This window comes from Mizuhopecten yessoensis, unplaced genomic scaffold (assembly GCF_002113885.1).
Source record: "Mizuhopecten yessoensis strain PY_sf001 unplaced genomic scaffold, ASM211388v2 scaffold11041, whole genome shotgun sequence".
NCBI classification, from domain to species: Eukaryota; Metazoa; Mollusca; class Bivalvia; order Pectinida; family Pectinidae; genus Mizuhopecten; species Mizuhopecten yessoensis.
This window is the reverse complement of record NW_018408849.1, coordinates 901475-923058: the sequence shown is the minus strand read 5'-3', so window position 1 is coordinate 923058 and position 21584 is coordinate 901475. Positions and strand designations below refer to the sequence as shown.

Here is a 21584-nt window from a genome sequence, read left to right as displayed (position 1 = left end):
CAGAAATTATGTGTTAACCTTCAGCTAGACTTCTTTCAGGATAAATATGGTAGCACCTTGAAACTGCAGACTGAAATTGTAAATTAAAATTTGTATGATCACAGTTCTCACACTAAAATAGCCTAGATTACATTTGCACTGGTGGAACCTCTTCACGGATCACACATTTTCATTTTAAAGATGATTACATACATAAATGCCATACCATATTCAATACAACTTACCTTGTGTTATAACTAAAAGCAGGTAGTTGCAATAACACAAAGTCAAGGAGGCTCTGTGGTAGTATAGTTCTATACAAATGGCTTCTTCAGTTTCAACCAGAGAATCGACTGGAAACATACACTGGACTTATATACTTACAGGTTAAGTAGCATCTATCAATTTTATCTACCTACCAGCATTTCCCTAACCTATAGCTCTCAAAATGAACATACCAGCATGTACAGACTGCTCTAATCTACAAAGCAACCAAAAGGTACACCTACCAGTAGTACTTGTAGATATACCCTGATGGACAAGTGGTAAATTATATACACAAGACAACAGGTGTTAGAATATTCCTATAAACCAACACTTATACCACACACAGGCCTGCAATACTCTCTGATATAGAAACACTTAACAACCTAATCTATCTGAACAGATTCAATTACATAATGCACACACACACACATATATATACACTAGATATATAAATGAATACACTAAATGCACAAATATGCCTTATTAGATACGTACTCAGAATTTTAATATCCTCCCATGGAAATATAAAGACAAATAAATATTGTATTAGATAAGGAACATTTTATAGAACACAATTTCTGAGGATCTGATCCCTCAAATACTCACAGATGAAATATGTAAACATGGGTTTCCAGTATCAAATTCAGTTAGAGATGTTACTATACGTATACACAGCCTGTACAGTATACGTAGTAACCCTTAAACCTCCTCATCTAGCTTACAACAACTATGATAATCTAATCAGTACCTGTTAACACCAAGTAATTATCTTTATCAAACAAGTGGTTATCAGTTAATTGACGAAGAGCATATATATACACAGATATGGTACCGATGTGTGTATATACACACTATATTAGCTTGCAGTCTGCAAATCTTTACCACATGGTACAACTCCAATGGCTCTCCGACTAATATAGCACTTGTCTTATGAAGGCTTTAATCTTTATTGAGTGACAGATTTATATATGATTAAACAGGCTTTCTTCTTGTGTTGATTTTTATTTGTTTGTGATTTACATCCTATATATAAATTAACAGCTGCATGTATATGGTCATTCAAGGACGTGCCAGGTTTTGGTGGTGGAGGAAAGCTGGAGTTCCACCGACCTAATTATAAGGCCAGTACCTGGCATCTGCCCCATGCAGGCCTCGAACCTGCGACCCAGTGGTGGAGGGCTAGTGGTAGCAGAATGTCAGACGCCTTAATAACCACTTGGCCACTACGGCCCCCAATTTTGTGTTGAAACCATCCGTCAGATATAATCTTGTTTGATTAACTTCATCTTAAATTCCTGAGTTTATCTTCCTTGAGTTTATCTTTACCTTGGTTGAGTTTATCTTATTTATCTGAAGTTTACTTTTACCTATCTTTACCTTGGTTGAGTTTATCTGATTTATCTGAAGTTTACTTTTACCAGGTATCTTGGTTTACTCAATCTTCATTAATACAGGTATAGTTTGCTTTTGAGTCTACGCCATATATATACATCCTCCCAACAGCTGAGGCCAAATGAACACACTATATATATATACATGTACATGTCCACAGATTATATAATCATGATGCAGCACTTATATAAGAGCCATTTTACTGTCTCATTGAAATGTTACAATTTGGACATGCTAGCTAGAACATCACAATATGTATTTTCCTCAAATAAGTTTTGCACATGTACAGTATAATATAATGTTAAGTTTGAAAATAATGTTCAATAATTGACATAAAACAATTTGAAAATAATTCCAAGTTGTTGGAACTTATCCAATTGGTATAAGTTTACTGCTGAATCTCTTAAACCTGGGATGATACTGGGCGAAAGAAATCTTTTTCAGATCGTGACTTGCATTTATTCATGTGATATTCTTTAGGGAATATACACTTTTTTTTCATTTTTTCAAATAGCTGTTAACAAGATTTCATAAAGCCTTATTATGCCTGGTCACAATTTAGAAATGTCCAAGGTTATAATATCTATGATGATGTAGTTAAAAGTTGCTGAGCTGTACATGTACATGTATAAATGTTTGACCCAATCTGACTTTGCCACAGGCAATTGCTATCAGTATAGTAAAATGTCAGATTACTCAGAATGTAATTTCTTGTAAAAATCTTCTGGATACCAAATTCCTTGATTAGCAATTACTACTGTCAGGCCACTGCCGTGGAAAATGTTCCGAAGAATAAATGTCCAGATATATCTATAGCCAGTCTCCTGGATTACTTGAGCCCAGATTATGAAATATGACTGTTCTATAACTCATTCACCCCTGCAGACACTTTTGAACTGTTCCATTTCAAAGGTAGGAATAGTTCATTATGAAAGTTCAGGGGGGAATGAGTGAATATGTACATTAGAATCACTGAAGTATATGGTGATCAACACTACAAATCTTACCTTGCCTATACACTGCTTGAGTATACTCCAGATACTGAAGTCATTCCGGTCAAACATTGGAACAGGAAGCCGGCTCCTGAAACACAGCAAAACAAATCAAATTACACATATATTTCAAAAGTAACAACAAAATTCTGTAACGGTTCAGGACGAATAAAAGAAACACCATATTGATTCATGTTTGAGGTTGATAACATTAAACAACACCATCAAATTGGAGATTTTGATTAAAATAAACATGAGGTTGAACTAACAAGGCATCACAAACAATACAAATCGGCAGAACTCATGTAATATACATGTACAACACTTTATGTATAGCTGATGATTTATCTATCATAACACTGTGACCTTGACCTTGATTGCAGCATCCTGAAACGTGAACTTGTATAAGGCGGCCTGTCATACCTGTACCTGTATGTACCTATTTATAACTAGTGGTTATCACTTATATCTATTGGAAAATAAAGATTTATCTATCATAACACTGTGACCTTGACCTTGACTGCAGCATCCTGAAACCTGAACTTGTATGTATGTACCTGTTTATAACTAGTGGTTATCACTTATATCTATTGGAAAATAAAGTCACTATGTTGCGATGGTTAAAAAGCTGAAAGCTTTTCAAGATAACAATCAGTGACCTCCCCTGACCTTGACCTCATGCAAAACCCTAAAAAGGAACTTAATGTCTACACGTACGTATCATCATACATATATTATTTATCACATAATGAACTGTGTTATCCAGTGAATATACCCATGTCATATTTTTTTTGCGTGTTAACCCATGTAATATGACCTATCAGCCCTGTGATTGGCTGTAGGTATCAATTGTTTCAATTGTGACGTCACGGCTAGGACAAGTACATGACGTCACAGACTTACTGCTCGCTGGAGTCAAAATGGCTGCTTTTTACATTTCGAGGTTGCATGAAAATTGTCGTTTTTCACGAATAAATGCCGCAAATCTTGATTATGTGATAAAAAGTATTTTACACACGTTTTCATTTCATATAAAAATTATGAAACTTGTCACAAATATTTCATTATAGCTCGCCTATGGAAACTGACATGTAAGATCCTATATATATACACATTTGCATGATAGATATCGGTTTTAAGTGGCTTAACACGGAGCAACTATCTTACTTCCATTTATCTATTCATTACATCTAAACACCACATCATTATGCTTATGTACACATGTTGGTAAATATATAGTGCTGTAATCACTAAATTATAAATGTAGCCTACTCAGTCATTCACTCACACACACTCACTGTTTATAGTCTCAAATTTTACCATAAATGATGTCTCAAAAAAAGTTACAAATAGAAGGTACTGTACTAAACATAAAAAAGTTGGCTTCATCCTGTGTTGAGGTAAACGAGACATACAGGCCGTAAATCAACCATAAATACCATTTATCCTGCAATGAGACCTGGAAAGGACCAACATATATATCTTATTGTAAATTCGGACTCAAGTAAAAGGATTGGCAATTATTTAACAAGACAATTAAATTTAATTATTCTTTTGTGCATTTCTACGGAACTGCAATAGATATGGTTGGGCTAATATGGTCAATATTGATTTAGTACTCCTATTTTGAATTTGAACAATCAGAAATGCGGGTAAACAGGGTTCAATGGAATCACTTGAGAGATCATTTTTGGGGAAAAAATATGTGTTTCGAATTACGAATTCCCATCTATTCGAATTAACTTGAGTTTTACCATAACATCACGAGTTGTCTGGTCACACTTTATTATATTATGTAACCTGTGATTATAAGCCCATATTGCTCTACATTAAGCTCATCCACTTATCAAACAGATTTCATTCAAAGGGGAAATATCTGGAAGCAGCTGTGGGACCACTTTTGCAAATTAATATACATTGTAAGGTTGGATTCACTTATATATTTTACCTCCTTCCTTAACAGTCTGGGCTAGTAAAACAGCCTCTGAATATATAATGTGATCAGGCTCAGTTGGTTGAGATCTTTCATGGGAAGAAATTTTCAATCCCGGAAATTGCTCATAATTATTTAACTGCATGTGTAAGGATTTTTACATGATCTAGGAACAAATAAATCTGATCTTTTGTAAAATTTTAAGTTGTTAAAATTTTAATATATTTTTTAATTTATTTTAAAAATCATTGTGAATTGGCTGTTTTGTATTGGTCAGTTTCGACAATAAAACATACTTGCCACCACCAACCGGCCTCCCTATTTAGGAGGGAGACTCCAGATTTTGGACCCAATTCATCATTTTCAACCAGTGAGCTTGCTAAACTATTCCTATATATTCTAAGATCGAATGATTTCATCTGAAAGAACAACTCAAAATATGTCATTTTAAAGGATTATTTTGTCTCTAGACTCCATATATATACACACATTTTATTTAGGTTTTAAATTTGAGAGTGCAGAATCTCCCCAATGGAAATCTCAAAAAGTTGGCAAGTAATGAATGAGGCTCTGGATCAATTATAAGTACATAGCAATATAACTGACACATATTACCTTCATTCAGCTGTGCTTATTAGTGAATAGAATCAGTTTCAAAATATAAAACAGCAGCATCTTTTCATCACCACATTAAGTACATTGTACAACCACAACTGTCCAACATTAACACTTTAGCAGATTAATATTAACTGGCAAATTACTATTGATGTTAAATATTTTTCTGTAATATCGACTTATATAACCGTGTCTATTTATCAAGGTCTGATGACTCATTGATCAAAACATTGCCCATCTGTCACAAAGTTTACACTCAGTCGAACAAAGGCTTACATAGACAGGATAAAGGATTATTTTTCTTATCAATTAAAACATTTTAGTCAATATACAAAAGTGCTGATAAGTCTTTAGGAAAATGACATGTCCTTTACTGGATGAAAGCCAGAAAGAAATACATCAATCATATTCATAATCAATATCTTAGGAAGTGGGATATTGATCCTGACGACGGAGAACCTCTGACATTCACTACTTGGACTCTGTAAGCCCGGCTCCTCACACTGATCGGCTAGGGATACTGAATTCATGGTAGGATTGTACCAGAGTGATTGATATCTAGGAGTTATTAATGGACATATCTGACCTCAATTCCCCTTCTACTCTCCACCCCCTACCAGGAACAGTCCTTCTAATATACCCTCTGGTCTTCACCCATGACCTCTACCAGGAAGAGACATTTTACAACATCCCACCGACTCTCAACTCTATAATACCCTAAACAATGGTCACATCAACCCATTTTCACATAAAAATAAGCAAAACTATTGTTACTGTAGGAAAACCACTTTTTGTTGTTGTTGCTTTTTCAAACTTTATGCAATGTCTGACCAATATTAAGTCAAAGTGAAGTGGAAAATATAGGTCACAGTGACATAGTTAATTGGATGGTACATTAACATGGGATGTATTTAGCCAAATGAAAATTTGAATATTTTACACTTGCCTTAAGTAATACATATATTATGTAATGGACCACAGCTGAACAGGAAGTGTAACACAGATGTTGTATGACCAGATGTAGTGACTAATAAAATCTATATCTCAGATGAGGGTTAAGATTTCGTAACAAAATCCCAACCGAGGCGTAAACCGAGGTTGGGATGTTACAGAATCTTAGCCTGAGACTAAGATAATGCGATCTTGCTCAGTTACAGGTAATTAATTTTTTTTCTCGCAACTTTTATTTTGAAAAAAACTGTTCAATTTTGCTAAAAACTATAAGTATCCCGCCTTGGGCCTCAAATGATGATGACCTCTTCACTACTTCGGCTACATTTGAATGCTTCCGCGTAAAAAACATAGTCCGTCCTTACATAGATTACAACATTTTTCACAGTGAAGATTATATTTTATCTACAACATCAAATAAACGGCAAAACAGAACATTTATAATGCAAATTGTCAATTTCAAGCAGTTAACGGGCGGATGAATACATTGAAGCGTAAAATTTCCGCGACATGTCACGTAAAGGTACAAGACAGATCAGACGAGACAGAAAAATCTAGCATGGGGTATGACGTGGGATATCTCTGTCTGAGGTGCGAGAAATATATAAACCGGGTCCTGCAGACTGAGGTCACATAATTTAACCTGTACGTTAATATTGTTGGCTGGACCATATCACTTAGGGACTATAGTACTCCTCACAGTGGTGGAGTTGAACATGCAACCAGCAATTCTACAAACGTATCTATCCTGATTAATTTTGAACTGTGTAATGTCATTGTCGTTCCGTGGGATCTGAAGTGATAGTTGATCAATTCAGCTGAGTCACACATACACTGTAAAGTATGTAATGAATAATAGGCAAAAAACACTTGCACATTACAGCATCATAACCTTTTCGGGACAATAATCAGCCGTTTACGTGCTTATATTGGGCAGAAGGCCTGGCGGACTGATAAAGGTCGAGGACAAATTCTACCCCAGGGATTTGTTAGAAAACAGTCATTCACTCTCTCCTGCTCTGTGGTAAGTGTCTGTGTACATACATCTCTACATGTGGCTATCATACACTTCTCAGTAGGATTCCCAAGTAGACCCATTATTGTTGGAGTTTCCCCAGAATATTGTGTTCTAGATGTTTATTACATCCTCGTAACAAAAACACAGCCCTATATATACCATGTCAGAGTGATCTAGTGTTGAGTTTACACTATCTGTGACTACAGGTCTCCCATTCCATTGGCTGCTAGCTTAGCTGTCTCTCATTATCATCATCCTACATCCTACAGGTTTCACTACAGAACACATACAATGGAATCATGTATATTAACAGAGATGAAGACCAGTATTTCAGATAGCCTGACCTTACAGTAAACCTCCGGTCAGTTGGAATAGGCGGATAGTTTGAACACACCTTTTTAACAATAAAAACAATAACTGTTTGTCTGGTTATAGTTCAAAACCGCCTTATCAACATTTCAGATAGTTCGGACACATCGTACGAAGTTTGGGTAACGGTGAATTTAATTTGAAGTGCGAGTTTGACTATCGGCATTCCCGGTTAGTACACCTGTTTCCTCTTGCATAAACACCTCTAGCAAGAGGCCAACAAGAGTACAATGATTATTATAAGTTGTACATATAGAATTTCCAATTCTTTGTCGTAAAAATTGTCCAAGTACCATCATAGAAAACATATTTCTGTTCCATAAAATAATGTCCCATCAACAGAGTAAAGGCAATACAAATAGAGCCATACATGCTTCAGTTTTGATTGTATTGACTCTTATCAAGATTAGACACAAAAATACATTTCTAACAAACTATATGATATTTTCGGAATACAATATCAAATATAGATCCTGGAATTATGTCCCTGTACATATTTGTATTGGTCCAAGCCTATCTGATCAGGGGCCCTGGAATTGGATTCAGTTCTGTGGTACCAAGGAAACATTAGCGATCCTGTCTTGTAAAAAGCTTGGCTGATGGACAGTATAGCCATTAACTATTAACCCTAGCCATATAAATGTTATTTCCGAGAGGATGACTGGGTTTCCAGTACGGAAACAATCCAACCGAGTGCTCCACTAACAATCATAATTCCTCTACACCGCGTCCTAATAAGTCGATGTCTATAATGAACCACCACGGAGACAAGTATAAAAACTAACCCCCCAGACCCTTCTGGCGCAATAAAACCCATCTTTAATTCCTTTCCTACTTCGTCCCTTTGGTTGAGGTCAATGCTGTTTTGTATCGTATCAGGAAGTCCGAGAGCCGAATTGAAAGCTGTCAAGACTATGACCCAAACATAACCAATTTATCCATTCAATAACCATTCGATGTTTCCCAGAGAAATTTGTAGTTATTTATTTTTTCATAAGACTGTGAGAAAGAATTCAGAAAGTTTCTCGAGTTCTATTGACAAAGAAAATTTATTATGGGGGAAAATTTCAAAGTACAATGTATGTTCATTTTGAACAAGACTAAAATGAAGAGCTTGTTATAAACAAAATGTTGCCTTGCAGAAGTCAAGTTTATACTGCATTTTACATAACAAGCTCCATAAATTTAAGAACACCTTTTGACCCATCATTGCAATTTAATTATTTTTTTATCATGCTTTTTCTGCAAAGATATTATTATACATTATTTTTAAATTATTTTTCCACTAACAGGAAAACATGTATGGAAATTAAACTACTTACAAAGGTAAAATCATTTTCTAGAAATGCATTTTCTCTATATTGCTTTCCAATACTAGGTTGAAACTGTTGCTGCAGACCCAGAAAATCCATTCCATCTCCTGGATACAGGTACTAAAGAAGAGCTAATGTTTCCGACATCACCTGAGTGCACCATGCTGTCTTATTAGTATAAACACAGAAATCAATAGCTCCCTGATAGTTTGGGATATCTAACCAGGAATAAACTCTAACATATAACATTTCTAGGTCTCTGAGGCTATGTGTACAGTACCCGCAACTAGGTCTCCGAGGCTTGTACAGTACCCGCAAATAGGTCTCCCAGGCTTGTACAGTACCCGCAACTAGGTCTCCGAGGCTTATACAGTACCCACAACTAGGTCTCCGAGGCTTGTACAGTACGTATACCCGCAACTAGGTCTCCGAGGCTTGTACAGTACCCGCAACTAAGGCTCCGAGGCTTGTACAGTACCCGCAACTAGGTCTCTGAGGCTTGTACAGTACGTATACCCGCAACTAGGTCTCCGAGGCTTGTACAGTCCCCGCACCTAGGTCTCCGAGGCTTGTACAGTACCCGCAACCAGGTCTCCGAGGCTTATACAGTACCCACAACTAGGTCTCCGAGGCGTGTACAGTACGTATACCCGCAACTAGGTCTCCGAGGCTTGTACAGTCCCCGCAACTAGGTCTCCGAGGCTTATACAGTACCCACAACTAGGTCTCCGAGGCTTGTACAGTACAAATACCCGCAACTAGGTCTCTGAGGCTATGTGTACAGTACCCGCAACTAGGTCTCCGAGTACCCGCAACTAGGTCTTCGAGGCTTGTACAGTATCCGCAACTAGGTCTCCGAGGCTTGTACAGTAACCGCAACTAGGTCTCCGAGGCTTGTAAAGTACCCGCAACTAGGTCTCCGAGGCTTATACAGTACCCGCAACTAGGTCTCCGAGGCTGGTACAGTACCCGCAACTAGGTCTCCGAGGCTATGTGTACAGTACCCGCAACTAGGGCTCCGAGGCTTATACAGTACCCGCAACTAGGTCTCCGAGGCTATGTGTACAGTACCCGCAACTAGGTCTCCGAGGATTATACAGTACCCACAACTAGGTCTCCGAGGCTTGTTCAGTACCCGCAACTAGGTCTCCGAGGCTTGTTCAGTACCCGCAACTAGGTCTCCGAGGCTGGTACAGTACCCACAACTATGTCTCCAAAGCTTGTACAGTACCCGCAACTAGGTCTCCGAGGATTATACAGTACCCACAACTAGGTCTCCGAGGCTTATGCAGTACCCACAACTAGGTCTCCGAGGCTTGTTCAGTACCCGCAACTAGGTCTCCGAGGCTGGTACAGTACCCGCAACTAGGTCTCCGAGTACCCGCAACTAGGTCTTCGAGGCTTGTACAGTATCCGCAACTAGGTCTCCGAGGCTTGTACATTACCCGCAACTAGGTCTCCGAGGCTTGTGCAGTACCCACAACTAGGTCTCCGAGGCTTGTAAAGTACCCGCAACTAGGTCTCCGAGGCTTGTGCAGTACCCACAACTAGGTCTCCGAGGCTTGTTCAGTACCCGCAACTAGGTCTCCGAGGCTTATACAGTATCCACAACTAGGTCTCCGAGGCTTGTACAGCACCCCCAACTAGGTCTCCGAGGCTTGTACAGTCCCCGCAACTAGGTCTCCGCGGCTTGTACAGTACCCGCAACTAGGTCTCCGAGGCTTGTTCAGTACCCGCAACTAGGTCTCCGAGGCTTATACAGTATCCACAACTAGGTCTCCGAGGCTTGTACAGGACCCCGCAACTAATAAATCATGTATGATCCCAAATGAAGTAGCTGAAGTTGTTTTCATGATGTAACATCAGTACTACTCCGAGGCTTGTACAGTACCCGCAACTATGTCCCCGAGGCTTGTACAGTACCCGCAACTATGTCCCCGAGGCTTGTACAGTACCCGCAACTAGGTCTCCAAGGCTTGTACAGTACCCGCAACTAGGTCTCCGAGTACCCGCAACTAGGTCTTCGAGGCTTGTACAGTATCCGCAACTAGGTCTCCGAGGCTTGTACAGAACCCGCAACTAGGTCTCCGAGGCTTGTACAGTACCCCGCAACTAATAAATCATGTATGATCCCAAATGAAGTAGCTCAAGTTGTTTTCATGATGTAACATCAGTACTATATTTTCACAAACTATGCCTTTAAGGTTTTATTTGCATTTAATACTTTAACTTGTGATTGAGAGAATTAATGATATTTCAATATTTATAGTAATTAGCTCTGGAAATCGTATTTGCAAATAAAAAAAATTCAAGAATGAGTCCTCTTGCAAATTACTATAAATGTTGATCAGTCTCTCATGAAAATATATTGACTTACAGCGTGGGTTCTCAAATACAGAAAAGGCACCTGCTTCCACATGTATTTATTAGGACCAATTATTTCTCACTGAAGACTTATTTAATAGTATAGTTATACATGTACAATTTCTTCATTACAAATGTATCTACATGTACATTGTATACTGTAGTATAACTGATCCTCTCTGACATCCTATTTGGAAGTATTTCAAGTTCACTAATTACTCATTGCTGGTCACAGATCTGTAATGGGTTTTGAAAACCTCTGTCAGTAGATTGAGGTGACAAAATTTGCAGCAGCTAGCAGAGGCATATTTTCTTTTTCTTTTGTTTGTAACAGATTACATAACATATCATTACTGGTCCTAATCAGAAACACAACATCTATAGATACTGTACTTCTTCTGTTTTGTTTGACCTATAACAGGTAGTACGTCTTCCACTTGGTAGTGGCGGATCCAGAGACCTATCTGGGGTAGGTGGGTGGGGTGGGGTGGGGGTGNGTGTGTGTTCCATATGGGGAAAAATTGTGGAAAATGGTGTAAATACTTGATTTTTAAAGAAAATTCACTGGGTGGGGGTTCCTGAAGCCCAAAAAAACATGACTCATGTTTCCTTGATTAGCATCAAAATTAGCATTTTAGTCATTTATGAAGTTTTTCGGACACCTACACATACAAAAATTGGCAAAAGTTCCTCACATAGCTTCCATTAAGCTTTCTCTGACCAGCTACATACATAGCTCAGCTTCATGACTAATTTAGTCAGGCTTTCGTGTCGATATTAGCTTGCTCAGTGCCAGTGTAAGACACTTGGGCAATAGTACAGCAGTACACAGGTACAATACAATTTAACAGACGTCAATACACCAGCAACACACAAGGCAATGCCAATAACAAATAGATTTATCTAATAAGTGTAAGGCAGTTTCATTAGCCTTTTCCATTCAATTCTGTATCGCAAGCAAGCATGAAATTCCCCAGACCAATTTGTGGGGTATGATTCTGTAACCAGCGCTCGGCCCTTATGTGTCATTCCTGTCCCATTGGAGTCTGCATGCATGGAAGCAGCAAATTATTTCAGCTTGATAAATTTGTAGTATCGTGTATTTTAGTGTATACATGTCACGTGTTTGAAATTTGTTGTAATACAACTGGACATTGATACAGTAAAACCTTGTTGTACTGTTGTTGTTTGTCCAGCAATATTTTGGCATTGTATTGAAGAATTTGATGATACATGTGTACATATAGGAATCGTGAAGAATTATGGAAGAGAGGTCCTTGAAATATACTGGTGGTAGCATGAGCATCCGCCCGATGAGGGCAAAATTGAAATGTGGGCCATATTTAAAATAACGAATTAAACAAAATAAATATTTTAATAACGGTACAGTAGATAAAAGAGAGCAAATTGAACTTATTCAACTCCAAATTAAAAAACATATTCAAGATGTGAACATTTCCCACTTGGAATAGTCATCCTTGGGAAATATGATTCCCTTCAGGAAACAATCCTTCATATCTCCCTATAGCTATATAGCTACTACTTGGGTCATGTATATAGATCTACACAATAACAGCTCTTCTACCGTAACTAGTCCCCTGAATGATTCTACTTCAAACAGATCAGAGCACGTACATACAGTATAGAACATATATATTATGTATATCATTTGCAATTTCTGACCAAGCCTCAGAGTGAATTTGTATATTTTTCATCATTGAAATTATCTAGATTTCTTTCTTGGAGTGAATTTGTATATTTTTCATCATTGAAATTCTCTAGATATTTTTCTGTAAGTCTTGGTACATGTGCGTATACATTGAAACCAATGAGTGTGCTATGAAAGTGGGTGATTAACCTCAAATACAGCTAATATATAACATGGGTAAAGCAGTGAGCATCATGCTCTAAATACTGATGCAGGGCCGGGCCTAAGACAAACAAGAGTTAATTAAGCCCATTATATATCAAAAGTTTGGGACTATAGAAATTCCAACTGAAGTATGTAGTGGATCTGAATACCCCTAGATCTACACCGATCACTAGTCAAAGGTTGATGTTGCTTATATTATCATGCTGAATATTGTATATTGGGTAAGTGGCATGTGGACTATTAAAGTTGGAAACTACCTCGTATTACCCTAATTGACCAGTAGTTTTCCAAATTATCTTCTGCCCTGTAATGAGTCCCATTACTACAGTGGCGGTTCTCAAAATGTGGGCCAGACGTCCCATCTGTGTCTCGTGTCAAAAATTACTGATAAGGTTTTACAGTAGTTATGGTACAGACATCTGTAAATGGGTTGAATGGGGATGATGTAATCAACAACAACATAATATTACATAGTTATTACTCATAATGTACACAACATAATATTACATAGATATTACTCATAATGTATATGAGCCATATGGTGTTGGACACACATGCCTGATAGCTGTACACACCAAAGGTCGTTCTGAACCTAATAAACCTAGGTCTATATAAGTAATTCCTGTCATCAGCCATGAACCTAGGTCTATATAAGTAATTCCTGTCATCACCCATGAACCTAGGTCTATAAGTAATTCCTGTCATCAGCCATGAACCTAGGGCTATATAAGTAATTCCTGTCATCAGCCATGAACCTAGGTCTATAAGTAATTCCTGTCATCAGCCATGAACCTAGGTCTATAAGTAATTCCTGTCATCAGCCATGAACCTAGGTCTATATAAGTAATTCCTGTCATAAGCCATGAACCTAGGTCTATATAAGTAATTCCTGTCATCACCCATGAACCTAGGTCTATAAGTAATTCCTGTCATCAGCCATGAACCTAGGTCTATATAAGTAATTCCTGTCATCAGCTATAAACATCAGTTAATATATTTAATATGAAATGAACAGGCTTCATTTCCTGATATATGTTCTTGGTTGGCAAACTGTGTATAAGGTACATGTATATGTTTAAATAATATTTCCCCAGCTTAAGTGTTATCACTCCAGATTTAGAAATACGCTCTGTATTTCAGAATATTTTCCTGTTCAACTTTTAACCTTATAACAAATTTACAATAAGAAAATTATGATTAAACTCATTTTTTGTTGAACCAATAAATTTAGCATCATGATCAATGACCAAGAAATTATAATTACCTTTCATACTGAATAAATTACTTATTTCCAGCTCGGACCTCACTTTTGAAAATGACAGTGCTATCACTTTTATACAATAGAAACTTAATGTTGTGATTTGGTCCTTTTTATCATTTTGTCTGGTTATTTATTTTGGCTTTTGGGAAGAAAATTGAACATTTATAAATTGGTCATTATGATGTACTAATTTATAAGGTCACACAGTTCAGCAATGAACTTGCTCTATCTTCTGTGTCAGACAAATATGTAATGTTGAGTACTCCCTATACTTAATGTTACACACTTTGATTCCAAACTTATGTATGTCTAGATCTAGAGGACCCAAGGAACTTTGTAGATCATGGTAATATGCAGTTGCTGTAGGGTACAAAATTTGTCAAGTCCTGCTCTGACGTGAACCATCATGATCAGCTACTGATCGTGATCTGATGATACACTTGAATTGGAGTTTCCTTCCAGCTGATTTAGAACTTACACAACTACAAAATGTACAAATTTATGGACTTTGTCCTGAATAATTTATTAGTCATGAGAATAAAATACATGTATAATTATATCACATTATAAAGTTACACAGGGACTGAGGTCAATTTCTATAACTATAGCTAGTCTAGGTCTATTAATAATGAAACATTGACATTATATGCACTGTCACAATGATATATCCAAACTCAAATGTTTCACTTCTGAAGACTTTTCCTATTATATGGTTACAATATATAAATTATAATAGATGTACTAAATACATAATCTTTCTCTCGTAGCTGTGGGGTTGCAGTTGCCATATATACATGCCTTTCCGTGGTACATCATTTGTAATGATAATCAAACATCAAATGGGCCTGTAAAATGTCACTCTAATTAGTCCAGGATACGTTTATGTAAGCCAGCTAGCTGTGTACATGTATTAACCTACATTCTGTTTGTCCTATAATTATAAGGGCGTTGGGTGCAGATGAATGGTTATTAAATGAGATACATGCCTAGCTTTCTTTTCCTCAAATAGCCTGTATTTTGATGCTTTCCCTATCCCTGCTTTAAGCCAAGACATGGGTCTCTTTATCCGTTTTTGAAGTTGATAATTAATATTTAATGGTAATTTCAATCTGCTGCAGTTTTTTTACCTAAATTTTACAACGTCCTGTTCCTTTATGAATTGGGAAAATATAGCATTATTTTTAATGAAATTGGGAACATAATCCTCATGTTTTGGTCATTTTGGGAAAATAAGGCACATTTTTAGCTAGGGGAAACAGCCTGTATTCGTCTGTAAAACTGAGCAAACAAATCACTTATCAATGGTAATCAATGTATCCACAATTGATGTTCCATCACAGATTTGTTTTCCCACTGTACAATATACATGTGTAAAAGATGTGGATTAATTAGTTGCCTTACAAGCATCAGCTGTAGGGAATTTCCCTTTAGCTTAGCGGTAGAACATCGGGATGGAGAGCCAATGCAAGGGTCGCTGGTTCGTGCCCCAGCGTATCTTTATCACTATTCCTCGTCCTATTACACATGGACCTGTGTACGACACCATTTGGAAGCAAAAGTATGTAACCATGCAACAACTTCAGGAAAACACAAAATTCAGAAAGGAAGAAATCCAGCATTTATAATTAAGTTAAGGTGTTCTTATAATATCAAATAGAGAAATCCTGATATTCAAGGGGAAAACAAAAATTGCTGGTTGTCAAGTGTTTTATGTCTGATTGAGCTTCACCACTTGCACAGTATAAATCATTTGATGACATGTACAGTGTCTATATGACGAGTCCACTCAACATCTAACGTCATATGACAATGCATTTATAGGTGTCAAGATTATTATTTATGGGGCCACTCAACATCTTGTGTCATATGATGGTGTCCAGATTATGGGGCCACTCAACAACTTGTGTCATATATGATGGTGTCCAGATTATGGGGCCACTCAACAACTTGTGTCATATGATGATGTCCAGATTATGGGGACACTCAACAACTTGTGTCATATGATGATGTCCAGATTATGGGGAAACTCAACAACTTGTGTCATATGATGGTGTCCAGATTATGGGTCCACTCAACAATTTGTGCCATGTGATACTATTACGATACTATTGCGATACTATTATGATACTATTATGATACTATTGCAATACTATTACGATACTATTACGATACTATTGCAATATTATTGCGATACTATTACGATACTATTATGATACTATTATGATACTATTACGATACTATTGCAATACTATTATGATACTATTACGATACTATTGCGACACATTGCGATACTATTACGATACTATTGCGATACTATTACGATACTATTAAGATACTATTACGCAGCACTTAATCTACACAACAGTAGATAAAGTTAACACTGAGTAAGACTTGACAATGAGCTGTGTGAATTTACGAGGCTGTCTTCACTAAGAAGATTAGGGCAGTCTATTATCACAAGTACTGTGTGAAGTACCTGCATCGACTTCATATATCAATTGAGGATTTCTTCAAACCTAGTACTGATAGGAACGTATAGGAAGTCAGGAGTATCGTGTGAAGTTTGAAAAAGAAAGAAAATAGGTTAGGTCTGGAATCCAAACTTAACTAACTAATAAACCCAGAAGCGAATGTGTGTGCGTAGAGGGAGAGGAATTGTCGATATCAGTTATGAAAGTATGCATGACTTTGCACAGTCAACTTAAGAGCTACATATAATATATATATATGGTTATATTCTACTATACAATATATATATACATTGTATGTCACAGTCAGCCAGAGGAGATTCGCAATTGTCACGGAACTTGGCTCCATGGCATGTGATCTTAGCTTCTAGGGATGTGTTCAATGGTATAAATTTCACAGTGACATAAAACCTATTTAAATTAGATCCTATAGGATGTGAAAATTTATAAATAATACAAACCAACATCCAAGTCACTTGACTGCAGATCTGATTGTTATAACACACCATCTCCCGACTGTTCGTGTAAGAAACGCTATCAATTATTCATTCAGTATTGTTTAATGTGCGAGCACATGTTTCTACAGGCCTTCCTATACTCCTACTCTTAGTTCGTATCACGTAGTATACTATTATAGACAGCCTTTGGTGCGGAATCAACAAACTCGTCAGGGATATAATGAACTACAAAAGTACTAGTGAAAATAAATGAAATATAGTATTTGGACCGACCCCTTATAATCAACGAATATGTGGGAGATCTTCCTCATTCCACATTACCAATGAGGTGGAAAGTGCATGAAACGTGACTGAAACTGCTTTGCTCAATTGATCTTTCTCCTTTAATTTTTCAAAATAACTCCAAAAAATATTCATATGATTCAGAAACACCTGATATGATCATTTAAGACACCCTGCCTTAACTAGACGATTATTTGACTACAGGATGTAGATTTTGAGTTTGTTTGAGTTTGGACTTGAATGAGGGAGTTTCGAATTCGAGGGAGAGTGGTAAATTTTGGTCAAAATGAGGGTCCGTCTCCCTAGCTTCCGAATGAAGGACGTTAACAGCTATGATAAACTAATAATATAAGCTCCCTTAACCTTTCAGCTTTCTCTGAATACATTTAAGTTTCATTACTTTCTATCCAAGTAATTTACTACTTTTTTTTATGAAGAATTTCTCAACTGCATTTTACTACTAGCTTACCTCCCTTTAGTTCAGACATGCAAGTTATCAAAATTATTAGAGTTTATTTAACTCTCAATATTTTTTTATATATATAATATTCTGGAGACAAGGGCAAGTCTACTACTTGTTGATAAGTCAGACAGTCTAATGAACAGTGTGAATTGCTCATATTTTAAATTTGAACCTTTGTAAAATTTTAAATTTAACAGACAGAGAAACACTTTTAATTCTGAAATAATGTCTCTGCATACATATGTTCTATATAAATACAATGAAATGTTTGCCTGATTGTGTCTGGGCTGAAAGTGGAACTTAATAAGCTAAAGCAAGATTTTTTGGCTTAATTTATAAATCCCTTTTTATTCCTATGTAAAGAAGGGTTACCCCCGGTTCGCAATTTGATATTACTAATGCTACACTGAACTAAAACTGAGTCTAAATGCTGCAGACTATTTAAAAAGTTATTCAAAGTATAAAGACTGTACAGCTTCCTACTAATATATTGTATCATCTAGATCTTATACAGTACAGTATATATATAGTACAACTAATTATAATGTTAGTGAAACTGTAGTATTTAAGTCATTCATGATCACCCTGAAGACACATTTGAACCCTTCCATTCCAAGGTTGAATTAGTTAAAATAATGAACAAAAGTTAGCTATTCTTTACCCAAGAGCAATTTTTCTAGGAGAAACCAAGTTTGATTTATATAAATAGAGTCTATGATTCCCAGCTGTATTGCTCTATATTCAAACTAACGTTAACATACAGTGTATTGTCATCTTGACTTGAAATAGTAATATTTCCTAATGTTTGAAAAAAAATGTTTTAAATGTCACACAGTTGAAAGTTAAAGAGGTGTGGAAACGCTGACTGTATACAGCCTATATATAGCCTATATTCTCAGATCCATTACTGATTACTGTACTACAGTAGATATAATGTTACTGAGGGCTGTGAACAACACCAGTGTGTGTTGCCTACCTGTCGCCTACAGCTGGATGTCAAACAATTACTGGTCTTTAAATAGCCTAACATGTGACACCAAATTGAAGACCAAGTTGAACTCCTTGTTAAGTCATGTGACTTGAGCTTTCTTTTTATAGACCATATTGATTATGTCATTATATACATCATCAATGTTTTTAGTTTCTGCAAGAATAATTATTTGACAATTAAGATTTTCTCCATGTCTCCCAGCATTTTTGTCATTAGGACACTCTGACATCGCATGTACGCTCTAACTCTCTATAATATAAATACATGGAAGCACTTTATGAGGTTCATTGAGTTCATAATAACGGTGCCACGTCAAGACACACGACTGGAATTTTGGGAATGTTTCGTGATAATTCCCGACAGTGACAGCACAAGGGAATACACAACAAAGAGCATTACAGTCAAAATACATTACTTCACATCTCTGATGTTGGCATGATATATAATATTTATTAATACTGTCCCGACATGATAAGCAAAAAACAGCGAGGGCTCCGTAAGTATCGATTTGGCGTTAGACCCGTGTGTCGAAACAATATCACTGAACATGAAACTGACAATGTTTACCTGTATATGTAACGGTCGTCTGAATCATTCCCATCTTCTCTACTGTCCGTTTTTTCCTTTCCAGTTGCCATCTTTTAAATATTTTCACAACTTTAAATCCAACTCAGAAACGAGCTCCGGGCACTGTACAAAGCCCGTTTCGCTTTCAGTCCGACAGTGGAACCTCAATGTAAACAAACATCATTTCGTTGGTTTGGAGCACAGGTATACTTCCCTGAATGAAATAGAACGCTTGATAGGAACGTTCTCACAGTTGTGTACAAGTTGCTCATCCTTCACGCGATATGTTAGATGCCTGTGTTATTTTCGTTGTACGGAATAAAAATCAATCCCCCTGTGAGTTTCACAGAACGTCGGATGTTGCATACGTTGTATATTACCGTCTGGATCAAATTTACGGAACGCAACATCTCAAGAGAGAATGTAAAGAAACGAAACGAATTCTCCCATAAAAATGTTATTATACAGATGGGCAACCTTATAAAATAATTTCATGGTCTAGAGAACTTTGACAATATGAAGCAATCGTGTAGGAAAATAAACACATAGACACTATACAATTTTTTCCATACATGCTATTTTTTTCATTTTTAGGTTGCCATTAAAAATATGAAAACAAAATGAACTTTAGAAAGTTTTAATTACAGTTGGATTTGAATTTCGTCTTTTCGTATTGCAGAGTTATCTGCTCTAGTGAGCAGGTATTGCTTGTTTGTTTGTGAGAGGAACGTCATACATTTTTGAGAAAACGACGTAATTTTCGCATGTAACAATTGATAACTGCTCACAAGAGCAGATAACTCTGCAATACGAAAAGACGGTTAAGTGAAATAAACACTTTTTTTAAATCTTATTTTTTTTCAACCAACAAAGTTTCACAAAATAAACCACTGCAGCTGAATATGTTAAAATTTCAAAAATATCTATTTTCAAATTAGAATATTTGTTTATTGTTGATTGTATTTTTTTGTCATTTCCTGACTCTAACAATGAATCTGACTGCTGTCATATTTCGCTGATATAATCTAAGGTCTTTTTTCATTGAAATCCTCAGGTCAGATTGGATGGTCTTTACCATCCAAGTTAAGGGTTATGAAAAGCAATTCAATTAAGAATTTAAGAATTAATTAGAACGGAATGTTGGATGCCAGTATTGTAAAACATATTGAACTTTAAAATGAAAAACATATCTTTATAATGAACAAAAGTTTTGTGTACATGTTTTCTGATTAATGAATCTACAATTAAGTTATTTTTCTTCGCAAGTTTTTTCATCATTCAACAGGCTAAAAATATTTTAAACAGAAATTTTAGTTTGTGTAGATAGAGTACTGGTTTCCATGTACATTGTACAGTATTATTACTCTTTTTGCAGACTGACTATTCCGTCTTTGCGTATTGCAGAGTTATCTTCTCTTGGGAGCAGGCATTGATTGTTACGTCATTGGTTTGTGTGAGAAAATTACGTAGTTTTCTCAAAAATTGATGACGTTACTCTCACAAACAAGTGACGTAACAATCAATACCTGCTCCCAAGAGAAGATAACTCTGCAATACGCAAAGACGGAATACCAACTCCTAAGTTTTTGATAAGAACTTTTCCGCTGCATTTTTCTACTACTCTTCTTATCTCCCCTAAGTTTGAAACATTTGGATCAGACATACAAGTGATCAAAATTATCAAATAAATATTTTTTAATAATTCAATATTCCAGAGATGGGGGCTAGTATGTTCTCTTTGTATTATTAAATCCTTTTACTTGGGGGTCCCCAATATCCTCCTCGGACAACACAGGTTGGCCATGCAATCTTATACATTGTATCACAAGTTATATGACTCGACTTTGCTCTGAAGCAACATCAGTCTCATTATCTCAGTAATTTGGAAACATTGGACACTACTGTAAAATCATAAATTTTCGTGGGACATTAAATTTCGTTTATTTCGTGGATAAAAAAAAATCCACAAAATTAAATCCCCACGAAAACATAAATTTGGTATGATATAGATAGGGGGAAAATCAGAAA

The 21584-nt window shown here is 36.4% G+C and overlaps 1 protein-coding gene across 1 annotated transcript in view; it reads right to left on the bottom strand.

Annotated features, from left to right (window-relative positions):
• Positions 1 to 21584, bottom strand: part of LOC110464907 (oxysterol-binding protein-related protein 1-like) — a 126459-nt gene that overhangs the window by 48615 nt on the left and 56260 nt on the right. Inside the window, exon 16 of the mRNA XM_021520374.1 lies at positions 2646 to 2721. Coding sequence (XP_021376049.1) covers positions 2646 to 2721 — 76 coding nt within the window. The remainder of the gene's footprint in view (positions 1 to 2645; positions 2722 to 21584) is intronic.